The 14,077-nt window shown below is 36.5% G+C and overlaps 1 protein-coding gene across 11 annotated transcripts in view; it reads right to left on the reverse strand.

Annotated features, from left to right (window-relative positions):
* The window catches only part of mbnl2 (muscleblind-like splicing regulator 2), a 145,710-nt gene that overhangs the window by 13,407 nt on the left and 118,226 nt on the right, over nt 1-14,077 (reverse strand). For 8 of the 11 annotated variants that reach the window (XM_055636681.1, XM_055636680.1, XM_055636685.1 and 5 more), the window contains 4 exons: nt 13,451-13,598; nt 11,154-11,192; nt 10,073-10,167; nt 6,368-6,481 (listed from right to left, as the gene is read on the reverse strand). In XM_055636681.1, the coding sequence (XP_055492656.1) occupies nt 6,371-6,481; nt 10,073-10,167; nt 11,154-11,192; nt 13,451-13,598 (393 nt within the window). In that variant the 3' untranslated portion in view covers nt 6,368-6,370. The remainder of the gene's footprint in view (nt 1-6,367; nt 6,482-10,072; nt 10,168-11,153; nt 11,193-13,450; nt 13,599-14,077) is intronic. The other 3 variants (XR_008723589.1, XM_055636687.1, XM_055636686.1) reach the window with 3 other exon arrangements.

The raw sequence follows: 14,077 nt of genomic DNA on the forward strand, positions 1-14,077 counted from the left end.
GGGAGAGGGGAGAGGAGGAGGAGGAGGAGGAGGAGGGGAAAAGAGGAGGGGGCGATTTATTCACAAACATTTCGAGAGATTTAGTTAATTATTTTGCAAAATGGTGTTTACCACCCTTGCTTCCTTTCATCATATCTACAGTGCCTTGCAAAAGTATTCATACCCCTTGAACTTTTCCACATTTTGTCAAATTATAACCACAAACGTAAATGTATTTTATTGGGATTTTATGTGATAGACCAACACAAAGTGGTGCATAATTGTGAAGTGGAAGGAAAATGACACATGGTTTTCAAATTTTTTTACAAATAAAAAACTGAAAAGTGTGGCGTGCAAAAGTATTCAGCCCCCCCGAGTCAATACTTTGTAGAACCACCTTTCGCTGCAATTACAGCTGCACGTCTTTTGGGGTATGTCTCTACCAGCTTTGCACATCTAGAGACTGACATTTTTGCTCATTCTTCTTTGCAAAATAGCTCAAGCTCAGTCAGATTGGATGGAGAGCGTCTGTGAACAGCAATTTTCAAGTTGCCAGAGATTCTCAATTGGATTTAGGTCTGGACTTTGACTGGGCCATTCTAACACATGAATATGCTTTGATCTAAACCATTCCATTGTAGCTCTGGCTGTATGTTTAGAGTCTTTGTCTTGCTGGAAGGTGAACCTCTGCCCCAGTCTCAAGTCTTTTGCAGACTCTAACAGGTTTTCTTCCAAGATTGCCCTGTATTTGGCTCCATCCATCTTCCCATCAACTCTGACCAGCTTCCACGTCCCTGCTGAAGAAAAGCATCCCCACAGCATGATGCTGCCACCACCATGTTTCACAGTGGGGATGGTGTGTTCAGGGTGATGTGCAGTGTTAGTTTTCCGCCACACATGGTGTTTTGCATTTAGGCCAAAAACTTCAATTTTGGTCTCATCTGACCAGAGCACCTTCCTCCACATGTTTGCTGTGTCCCCCACATGGCTTGTGGCAAACTGCAAACGGGACTTCTTATGGCTTTTTTTCAACAATGGCTTTCTTCTTGCCACTCTTCCATAAAGGCCCAATTTGTGGAGTGCACGACTAATAGTTGTCCTGTGGACAGATTCTCCCACCTGAGCTGTGGATCTCTGCAGCTCCTCCAGAGTTACCATGGCTGCTTCTCTGATCAATGCTCTCCTTGCCTGGCCTGTCAGTTTAGGTGGACGGCCATGTTTTGGTAGGTTTGCAGTTGTGCCATACTCTTTCCATTTTCGGATAATGGATTGAACAGTGCTCCGTGAGATATTCAAAGCTTGGGATATTTTTTTATAACCTAACCCTGCTTTAAACTTCTCCACAACTTTATCCCTGACCTGTCTGGTGTGTTCCTTGGGCTTCGTGATGCTGTTTGTTCACTAATGTTCTCTAACAAACCTCTGAGGCCTTCACAGAACAGCTGTATTTATACTGAGATTAGATTACACACAAGTGGACTCTATTTACTAATTAGGTGACTTCTGAAGGCAATTGGTTGCACTGGATTTTATTTAGGGGTATCAGAGTAAAGGGGGCTGAATACTTTTGCATGCCACACTTTTCAGTTTTTTATTTGTAAAAAAATTTGAAAACCATGTATCATTTTCCTTCCACTTCACAATTATGCGCCACTTTGTGTTGGTCTATCACATAAAATCCCAATAAAATACATTTACGTTTGTGGTTGTAACGTGACAAAATGTGGAAAAGTTCAAGGGGTATGAATACTTTTGCAAGGCACTGTAGATATGATAAAAGGAAGCAAGGGTGGTAAACACCATTTTGCAAAATAATTAACTAAATCTCTCGAAATGTTTGTGAATAAATTGTAATAAGTTGTGTAATATTTGCCGATGATCTCAAGAATACGTTCCCAAGAATCCTAACTTCAGCTCATTCAGTTGACTGAAGCAAGTGGAGGATGGTTAATGCTGTGCAGTTTATTGTTGGTGCACCTACAAATCAGTGTTATCCCTATGATCTACAATGCTAACACAATTAAAGCACAAGAGCATGCATCAACTGCAAAGAGTGATGTACTATCATGGTGATGAAGGAGGGACTGGAACTTCCTTAAATCAGTTGGAAACGAAAATAAATTTAAGATATGTGACACGAATTATGAAGGGTGGAAGAATTATTCTGCCATCGTTTGGATTCTAGTGAACTTTAAATTATCTTCTGTGCAAATTTTGTGAAGCAGGTCATGAACATTTCCCACTAGGCTGTCTGTACCAAGAATCAGAACCAGAGACTCACAATGCAATAGCAAAATGGTAAGAAAAATATTTTTACAATAGAGCAATGACGAAGCAGAACTCACACAAAGGTGATGTACCAAATATTTTATACAATATGTAAACTGAACAAGAAAAAAAATATTAGTTGCTCCCAAGGTATTAACCACAAAAATCTATTATTTGGATCTGGTGAAATGTTTTCAAATAAGGAATCATTTCCTGTCTTCTAAAAACTAGGTAAAAACAACAGACTAACAGGTTATTAATTGAAGGTTACACAAAAAAGCTGGAGAAACTCAGCGGGTGCAGCAGCATCCATGGAGCGAAGGAAATAGGCAAGTTTCGGGCCGAAACCCTTCTTCAGACTGATCGGGGGCGGGGGTGGGCGGGGACAAGAAAGGAAAAAGGAGGAGGAGCCTGAAGGCTGGGGGATGGGAGGAGACAGCAGGGGGACTGAGGAAGGGGAGGAGACAGCAAGAACTAACAAAATTGGGAGAATTCGATGTTCATGCCCCCAGGATGCAGACTCCTCAAACGGAATATGAGGTGCTGTTCCTCCAATTTCCGGTGCTGCTCGCTGTGGCCATGGAGGAGACCCAGGACAGAGAGGTCGGAGACGGAGTGGGAGGGGGAGTTGAAGTGCTGAGCCACCGGGAGGTCAGCTTGGTTATTGCGGACCGAGCGGAGGTGTTCGGCGAAGGTTATTAATTGAATTTGGCCAATTATATAATTGAATATTATATTTCCATTTTTACTAACATACTGGTTCTTAAAATAATCGTCAATTGTAAAATAGTAATGTACACATTTCCATTTTGAGTAAATCCTAAACATTGGGCAAAATCATGAACAACAACATTGAGCGGCCAATATATTTTTCTAGCAGACACCTCCGAAACATGTACTTTAGATTTCTCAAAAATCTATACTTGGTCTGAAACTATAGTATACAGCAATAATGCTCATGGGTAGAACATAAATTAAGTTACAGTAGTTGGTTATGGCATTCAGTGCTTGCAGCCATTTATCAGGGATGAGATGATTTTTTTAAGGCCTTACATATCATCTTTTGACCAGTTTCAGTTAGAAGCCAGTGAGAGAAAGCTACATTCTTAGCACAATTATAGAACAGAATTATTATGAACATGGCAGGCACAGTAATAGCAGCTGTCTCACTCGTAAACTGAATTGTTAAAAAAATTGCAAAGCACATCTTTTGCCAGATTCACCATAGCATACCTTTCCCATGTTTCGGAAAGCAGCAGCTTAAGTAAGAACAGTGGCCCGACAGATGAGCAAAGCTTCCATTCACTTGGATAAAGGATGGGGTATCAGCAGGTTGAATAGAAAGTTAGTTGAAAGACATACCACAGGGGAATAGGGTAGGTCAGTTTAACAAGGAAACAAACAGTGCTAGGTTTAGTTTTGCATTGCGATGACAGAAAAAGGCAGTTTTAAACACAAGACAAGGGAGATATTAAAGATGTAGATTAAGTTTTTGTATATATAGGTTTCAACTTAATCTGTATTAAGCTTACATGATCACAATAGGTTGACTTAAGATGGCTGAAGCACCATTAACTTCTGGGTTCAAGACCAAGTACTTAAAAGAGAAATTTTAAATTGTGCATATCCAAAAACATTCTGCATCAGATACCCAAATGAGTCAGGAACTTATTGCAATCCTTTGCCAGCGAGATGCTTCTGACAAATGTAAATGCAATTTAAAGAACCAGAAAGTTAAGAGTAAATATTGAATATATATTTAGGTACACACAATGGGTGCAGTGTGAATGAAGGGGAAGGGAGAGATCTACCTGTGATGATACATTTCCCTGGAATAAATGCAATAATGACCAAGAGGCACTCTGGATGAATTTAAGTGCTGAACCCCAAAGTGAAACAGGAACATGCAAATTTTGTGTAGCTGCATAAGCAATATAAAAGCTTTGATAAAAAGCAGTGCAACATTACTATCATAATGAACAAAGAGTGGATCTGAAGTGCATGAAATGCTCAGCAGGCATTTTCTCTGCGGTTTTGAAACTAAGGTTACTGGAAAAAATGGAGGTCGTTCAGTTTTGAATTTCCTTTTCAAAAGTAGCTTAAGGACATCCGTAAATATTGCTCTGTGCATTATTTTTATTCATTGAACATAAGCATTGTGAACTAAATTCCCCTCAGCCCCCAGGTTAGGAGGCACTGAGTCTATCTATTATTTACATTAAATTTAAGAACATCAGAATTGATCATTATCTTGTCATGTGTGGATTTTTCTTGACACTTGAAATATTTAATGTCTATGCCATAACATGTCCAAGTTGCAGACTGTTTGATTAAAATACAATTTTTTCTCTCCTTTGGAGCAGATATGTTGATCTATCATCCTATTTCCATTCCAGGACACTAATAAGGTACCGTATTTTTGGTTTCAAAAAAATCCAGCAATAGGGAATTGTTTATTAACTGTGCCATGAGCACTTTATTGTAGAAAACAGTGATATAGTGGTGTGAAAATATTAGCACCTTCTCAAGTTGGAACTACTTACACAGTAACTGTTGGGCAACTGCTTTATTATTGAACATCCTTTTACATAACTTCAGATTCAGTGATAAAAGTATATTGTGTTATATTACCAACGTCCACTGAAAATTGCACTGGAGTTCCAAGCAAATACTTGTTATCGGTGATCAATTGCATATGGTTAACAACAACTTATGAAGAACACACACACACTTCCTTTCAAATTGTGTTGCTCAACCTTGTGCATTTTCAGAAAGATGGCCCAACTGGTTTGGAACTCTTCCTCCTGCCTCACTGTACACATCTCTCACCCCTCACTCCCAAAATGGGGTTCTAAAGCAGTTGTTGGAAAGGGACCTGCAACTTACAATGTAAGGTTGTGCCAGTATAAATACTGGTGAAGTATTACGAGAAACAAACGCACTTGTGGCATTAGCAACATTCAGTTACCATTTACACCAAATTACAGGACATCTCTGGAAACATCAATAAACCAACAATTTTTTTTGAAATCCCTTGTAATACCATGTTAGTGTAATTGGAGGGAAAAAAGATCAGACATTTCTATTCAATAAAGGCAAAACAATTAGAAAAAGGGTTTGAAATTAAATATATAAAACTTCCTAGTAATTACACTGATAAGATTCTGACAATATACCACCATGTTACAAATTTAAATTTTCTGTAAGATATCATCATATTCAATCGGGCAGTAGAAGTTGATCATTTTTGTCCATAAATGATTTTGACTGCAAATCATTGGTACTGTTTGGAAATTATCATTTGATACCGTATTGGAGATTAAGCCCATTCTAAAGACGACAGCAACATACAAAGTACATATAAACTTCTAAACTGGAACTGTAATTGGACAATTCATTTCAAATTAGCTGAGTAATTGATAGCACCTTTCAGTACAAATAGGAAGACCACTGAATATGAAAGGAGGAGTCTAACTGTGGTAGAAAGGCAAACGATACGTGTATAACGACAAATGAAACATTGAGCTTCACTTCTAGGGGATGGAAATGCAAAGCAGAGAAGTTAAACATATATCAAGTTTGGTTAGACCACATATAATGTGTCCGGTTCTTGTTTCCATAAGGATATAGAGAAACTGGAAAGCAAGATTTGCCAGGATGATTACAGAATTCATAAGCTAAACCTATGGGAAATCAATATTAACCCTGGAGGACTGTGGTTTGATGGAATATTAGGTGTAAAACAAAGTTTTGAAGGAACTCAGCAGGTCAGGCAGCATTTGTGGAGGGAAAAGGACAGGTGACGTTTCAGGTCAAGACACTTCTTCCGACTGACAATAGGTCCCCGACTTGAAATGTTGTCTGTCCATCCCCTTCCACTGATGCTACATGACTCAGTATTAACCTGGGCCTTTATCCTCGAGTCAAGAGAACCAGGGGTGGACCTTATTGAACTTTATGAAATTATGTAATTATTTGATAGGATAGAGTGTTGATGATACCTCCGCTTGTGTGGATACCAAAACTAGGATCCATAAATTTAGGATAGTCACTAAGAAATTCAACAGGGGGATTAAGAGAAGCCTCTTTACCCAGAGATTGAAGAGAATGTGGAACTCACAGTTTAGATGAACAGCACAGATGCATTTAAAAGATGGGCGGCATGGTGTGCACAGTCAGAGCTGCTGCCTCGCAGCTCCAAGGATTTGGGTTCTATCCTGACCCCAGCTGCCATCTGTGTAGAGTTTGCATAGAATCATAGTGTTATATAGCATGGAAATAGGCCCTTCGGCCCAACTTGTCCATGTTAACCAAGATGCCAATCTGAACTAATTCAATTTGCTTGAGTTTGGCCCTTATCCCTCAAAACCTTTCCTATTCCTGAACTATTCAAATTATCTTTTAATATTCGAATTATACCTTCTTCTACCACTCCTCTAGCAGCTTATTCCATATGCCATCTATGTGTAAAAACATGCCCCTCAGACCATCTTTAATGATCTCTCCAAGACCATGCTCGCTTCCTTTGGGTGTATCAGTTTCTTCAGGGTGTGCTGATAAGTGATCCCTTAGTGTTGGTTAATGTAAAAATAATTAAAGTTTGGGGTTCATGAATTAGGAATTTAAGGACAAATTTCAGATACTATAAGAAATTTGGAATGAGTAGCCATAGGTATAAGCAGTATTATCAGGGTAAGAATGAAAGGAAAATCAATAAGAGTTAAAGAGGAATTAATTACAGGTGAAGATAGACACAAAAAAGCTGGAGTAACTCAGCAGGACAGACAGCATTTCTGGAGAGAAGGAATAGGTGACGTTTCGGGTCGAGACCCTTCTTCAGACTGGTTAAGGATAAGGGAAACGAGAGATATAAATGGTAATGTAGAGGATAAAGAAAAATGAATGAAAGATAAGCAAAAAAGTAATGATGATAAAGGAAACGGGCCACTGTAAGCTGTTTGTAGAGTGAAAATGAGAAGCTATTGTGACTTGGGCGGGCGAGGGATAGAAAGAGGGAATGCTGAGGCTACCTGTAGTGAGAGAAAAGCTTATATCAAGAGAGCTTGATAGGGCTCTTAAAAATAGCGGAGTCGGGGGATATGGGGAGACGGCAGGAACGGGGTACTGATTGTGGATGGAGGAAGGAATAATATGTGGAAGGGGATGGGGAGGGGGCAAAGGAATGGTGAAAGAAATGGATGCGCATCTGGGTGGGGCACAGGGAACTGAGAGGGGTAATAAAAAGAGGGGGATACCAATTCTTTAGTCTCAAGTGGAACCAACACTACTTTCTTTGGTAGCTTTGGTAGCTGGACAATGAAGATCTTCCACAACCTTTCAATATTTGTCATCTTATCAACTTTGCCTACTTCAAATAGAATTGACTATAGAGTCTTGATTTTAGCCCCCATTCCCTGTGTCATTAAACAAAGTAATGGGTAACTCCCAAGAATTTTGTACTCAGCTTTAATCAATTTCTTTCAATAACTTTTTTTCAAAAGCCAAAGCTTATCCATAACTTCAACACTATATTTCCTACAACACATATGAATTTCTGGATCAGCTGCATCTATGTTATTTTACTAACTCCTCCTTCCTATTGTCTTGTTGCACTTAAGTCATGATTCAGAGCATTAACTAAACCCACAATTTCATAAAACAAAAAAAATGATCCTCTCTCTCCCTTGGTTTTCTTCCTTTTCTTATGTCCAGACTTTTGAGCATTCTGCATGTCTCCCAATTACTACCCTTTTTGTTTAAACCTGGTTGCATTTTGTACCATGGCACTTCATAGCAAACAATAGTAAAGTATAGGAAACAAATAATGTTTTAAAAAAAGTCAAAATTCTAGTGATACAAAAAGATAACCCAAAAGATGAAGGTCAAAATCAAGCTTCAAAAATCTGTAATTAATGATTATAGCGATGCAAATCTGACCTCAGTTGATTGTGCCAAATGAATAAAATAGCAATAGTTGCATCTTGTTCTCCACCTCCGTAGTCAAACATTGGAAGTGGACTGCAATATGCTACCACTATCACATTATGCTGTTTACACTAATGAGTGCGATTTAATTCCTACTACCAAACCTAGTCATAAAACTTGGAATGCTAGGCTTGGTTTGCCACGTTGTAACATAGAAACTAAGACTGTTGCAAAGGGAAAATTAGCTCTGGGATTTAAGGAAGGGGACAGAAAGGGACTGCAGTTTTGTGGTGCAAGTAGAGCTAACAGCAAGTAGAGCTAATTAGCTTTGAAGCCGAAACACGTCATCTTAGGAGATCTACTCGATGTGCTGAAAGTTGCCTGAAAGATTATCGAGAGGAAACACTAGATTATTTGATACTATGCATAATTTCTATTTTCTTAGCTGTCGAAGATTTGCTGATATTTTACAGTTATTTGATAAAAGCTAGAAAGATACAAATTTCCGATGAATCAACTTCAACAGCATTTGATCACTATTTAGCATTTAAAAATTCACCTTTTGTTTTAACTGTTGAAATATAATTTTGAAGTTGTCAATACTCTACTTTCAGGTAGACTTTGCTCAAACTAGATCCTTTGCCTTAAATATTCTTTAATGGTTTAATTTAATAATTGGCACTACCCAGACCTTTAATGTAGTCTAGATTGCTACAAGAATGGGGAAGAGCCAAAAGGCTTGGTAGAACAACATTTATTTTTTTTAATGCTATTTGTCCATCTTTTCACATTTATTCCTATTTAGCTAAACTTGTAGTAATTAACACAGCACTTTATTAACTGAATAAATGGGCTTCAAAGCTTCATTTTTCTTCCTGTCTTCATTAATACAAGGGGGAAAAGCTAAACCTATTCTAAATCTATGGAAGAAGTTTTCCTCAAAGGTGAAGTTGTCAAAAGGGGTGAGCAAATTGCACGCTGGAGCAACTTGTACATTATTTTTTATTCTAACTAACAAACGTAAATCGGATCATTGAGGATCTTATTTAGAGGAGGTGTTGTCATTTTGTTTTGATGAATTTATTCCTATTTTATCTGTGTTACCATAAAACTGCAACAAAATTATAAAGCTGCATTCTGAGGTATTGGCCATCAATCACAGCTTTGCTCTTCCCCTGCAGAAGAAGTATAACTCAAGGTGTGGCAGGATTCTTGGGAACACATTTTGGTCAACCCACCCCTTGAAGGAAGGATCACATATCACACTTTTATAGATTTGACAAAAATCTAATAGACTTATAATCGGCATTACAATTTACACACTGTCCATTCGCTGAGCGGTTTAATTAATACTACTGCTGATTTTCTTGACTCATTAATTTACTGTATTTAGAGAAGCTTTGGAAAACCATATTTATTTTAAATGCTACCACTAATCATATCATCTGGTTTTGTTACAAAACTATAATGAAATGCAACAGAACATTCAAAACACAGTATTTTAAAATAAAACAAATTTTCTCTGATAGTTACTGCACTCAAGAATAAGGAAACTTAATGAGGTACTGAAATACTTTCATTTGTGTTCAAACCAAAAATACTTAATAAATTATGTTTTGCTGCATGGTGCAACAACAGTACAACTTAGATTTAATGAACTTCAAACAAAAATATTAGTACAGCAAGGTTGAAATTAATGAAAAATAATAGCAGCACAGAACACACAAAAACATACTGTTGTTTGGGATTAATGACAACTCTAAACAAGTGCTTCTGCATTAGCCAATTTTGAGTATCCGAAAACTTGCATATTTAGTAAATAGTTAACATCTTTTAATGAGCACTTGTTTAGAGTCGTGGGGTGAAGGGTTTATGAAAGAAAGCTGTAAAAGGAGCAAACCTGATTGGCTACAGCTGCTGCGGCGAAAGGAACGCTTGTGGCAGATGTTGTTGCTGCAGAGACAGTGGCGGGCGAAGCACTGTGCATCAAGGGTACTTTCAGGAAGGGAACCATGGAAGCAATGAACACAAGGGTGTGGCACATGGCAACCATGACATGTGTTGGATTTTGGGGTATGGCAGATATCACACAGCAGAAAGCCATCGTGGAGGGAGGAGGAGGTTACACCAGCAGGTGACATGCAATCATAATGCAAAGCAAGGAAGCATGGGAGAAAATTAAAAAAAAAGAGAAAGGAAAAAGCTTATTACAATCACAATTAAAAAGGACCAATGCCAACATAATCAGGGTTTCCCAGAGAACACACAATAGGAAGGTAAAGGCATGGGAATAAATGACCAGAAATATTCTTCCAGACTTCTCCCCTCCCACCTATAATAATGGATTAAAATATAGCAGCAAAGCATTTTTCAAAAAATAATCTTTTTGAAAAATTATATATCAGTTAATTTTGTTTTTAAGAATCCACTTGCCCAAAATTCTCTGGAAGACTCTGATACATAATATATTAAGACTTGATTCTCTAATATACTTAAAATAGCTTCAGTGTTATCTGACAAAAAATAAGTTGCATAAACAGGTACGTACACAAAATGAATTACTACAGAAAATCAGATTTCACATTAATTTTAAAATATATTTTCTATTTTCAACTATTTAGAGAAAGAGTTTAGGGTGGATTCCGAGTACCAATTGGGCTCAATGTTAGAAACAACAGTTTTTATTGTCAGGTTATGTTCCAAAATGTCAATCAATATTTTAAAAATATCCAAAATACACAAATGCATGCAATGATCTTGATACATTTACTTAAAATTTATTACAGTTTATCAAGTGGATTTAAAATGTATCAAAAGGGGTAAGAAATACAAGTTTCTACACAAATCGATTTAACAATACCTAAAACAGTTTAATATATTGCATAGCATATTATTTAAGATACATTTTTTTAAAAAGACAATAAAAGCTTCTCATTAAATTTGACTACATTAAAGGTTAGGAAACAAAAAGCAAAACCTACCAACAGTTGTAGCTGGAGGAGTCATGCAAAACACCGACCCTGGCATCATGTTTAGAACATTTAAAAAGGTGAATTTGGAAAAAGAAAGTATTAACAAATGCATGGTTAGTGTTAGATCTCATAGCCAGGACTTTGAAGAACATATATTAAATACCTTACTTATATCTCAGTTAGTTTTAACAGTACTAAGTTCAGTTCAAAATCCCAAATGTTCCTGTTTTCTTGATTTGTTAAGCAATGAACTTGTCAAAGTGTTACACCAAACAACAGCTCTTTGCTAACATAGCAAAACAAATTATTTTGGATTTCCTTCTGAAGTCAGTTATATTATTAGAACAGAGAGTAAAACATATGATGAATCTATAACAAAGTCGGAGGTGAAACTGGGTAATTTAGGAGTTTTAATCACCATTGAAAACACAATGGACAGGAAAACAACTTTAAGGATGAAGCAAAAGGCAAAAAAAAAAATCAGTTTGCAGATGTTAGGTGGGCGATTACATTCTTTTAGTTTATTTTGTGATACAGCACGGAAACAGGCCCTTCGGCCCACCGGGTCCACCGACCAGAGAACACCCACTAGGGACAATGTTTACATTTACCAAGCCAATTAACCTACAAACCTGTACTTCTTTGGCTGTACAATGCTCAAAAGTAGTTTGTGTAGAATAGCAAAACAATAACAAAATGTAAAATTGGCAAATGTTAATTTGCCTTTCGTAGTTTAGGCATGAAGGAAAAGATGCATAATTGCAAATATCTTGAATTTTGAACAATGCTTATTTATGGGATTTTTAGCGATGGTTTTAATTAATTTTCAGGGAACTTGAATAATTTGATTTATTGTTACAAGAAAGCATGCATCAAGTATAGAAAGTCTGAATTAACCACTTTTAGCAAATTTACATCATTGCTGTACATAGAGAAACACTCTATTCATCAAATTATGAGAACAAAAGACCAACTGTACCGATATTTTCAAATAAATAAAACAAATCTGCCAAGTACTTTAAAGTCATTTACCATGAATATTCAAGTAGGTCAATAACATAGTATATTTGTGTTAATATTATAGCTGAGTACTTGGTACCCATCATATTACACGAGCGATCTATTTACAACCTATAGTCAGAATAAATTTCACAATTTTGTTAGTCCTTATGTTTGAGTGGCAAAGTATTTAATGTAAATATGCAACACAAAGCCCTGCATTCAGATTTTTTTAAATGACTGCATAAATAATGGGAAATAGTTACATTTATTCTCCTGGGTTTTCCTTTCTTGGTAGGTCAATCAGCCAATGAATGTGAATTTAATAGCATTAGTGACTAATTAGTCAAGGAGGGATAAGAAATGGACAAAGAGCAAGGGGGAGGATTAACTGGACAACCCTCACTGGCAGAATGGAAAGCATAGCCTATTTAGTTATTGCAAGATTCTCAAAGATAATTAAGCTGGAAAAAATAAAGCCGCAGCCTGAATCTTTCTGCTTTTAAATATCAACATCAATTGAATGATGGATTTACCTTTATAATATTTGTTTTTAATAGTGTACCTTATTTGAATATTTTAACGGTGTTTAATTGTTGGATCAACAGTAAATTTTACGATTGATGGCACTGCTGTCAGAAAGGATGTGCTAACAAACTGTATTCACATGCAGAAAAATAAGCTTTAAAATGTTAAAACATTGTATATAACTAAATATATTATTGCCAAATAATATTTTTTGATGCAAGTATCAATTGTTAACAAGGTTCAATCTTTTAAATATTAGAATTTCACAACCACTGTATCCATTAAAATTATATATTTTTTAGCATAATCAGTTTAAGCCTAACTCTACAAAATAATAATTTCTAAGAAATGCTTTGTAGCTTGATGAAAAATACTATGAATATCCCTAAAGACAATCTGTACAAAAAAAAATACCACAACCTGTCTCCAACCCATTTCTGTACAGAAATGGCTTGGAGACAGACTGGTTGTGTTTTTTTTGAAGAAATGAACATTTCTTTGAACTTGAACCAGGTTCAAAGCAAATATGCAAAGGAAATAGGTCTCACGGTACAACATCAAAGGCATTATCTGTTGAGTCTTGTTTTACCAGAATAACTAAAACACAGCACTTTTAAAGCCGTTTACTTCATTAGCATGTTACTGACTGCCAGCAAAGGTTTAAAAGTATTAATATATAACATTGAACATTTAACTCGTGGTTCGAAAGTTGCATCATCTTATTGATCAAATTACCAGTGCAATTTTATATCATTCGCAGTAGGGGGTAAAGGACATACCTGGAAAAAACGTTTGCTGCTGCATATGTGCATTGGCTAGAGCCTGTTGGTAGTGCAAAACACTCGGACTAAAGATTGTGCTGGTGCCATTGCTTTTTTCAAGGGCTGGTCTCTTTGGTAAATGGTGAAGAACACCAGGTGGGAAGGCCTGTGAATGAGGGATTTAGTAAGATATGTATAATTTAAAAAAAACAGAGAAAAACAGTATGCAAATTTCTTTCATGCACTGAAAGTATCATAGTTTTCAAAGCAGCTGAAAACACTTCTGTCTGAACACAAGCTTTCTGTAAAGGCACAGAGCGGCTTTTTTAACAAAGCAAAACGACACAGCATATTTTACCATGTGATATTTGAAAGTACTACATTACATAATAATAATCTACAATATTTTAAAAGCCTGAGTTATCCTGATCTAAAAACATACATTTGACGAAAATTCTTTCACTAATTTGGAATTTGGGAATGACACTAACAAGCAATTTAAAAAGAGTACATTGGCACAAGACCCCCATATTAAATAGCATAAAAACACAAACTAGTTATTAATTTAAGCTACAATATATAAAAGCATAGGCTATTTGCTGCTACACCTGAAACGCAAAGAGCAAAAATCTGATATTCAGAAAT

This window comes from Leucoraja erinacea, chromosome 6, assembly GCF_028641065.1.
Source record: "Leucoraja erinacea ecotype New England chromosome 6, Leri_hhj_1, whole genome shotgun sequence".
Lineage (NCBI taxonomy): Eukaryota > Metazoa > Chordata > Chondrichthyes > Rajiformes > Rajidae > Leucoraja > Leucoraja erinaceus.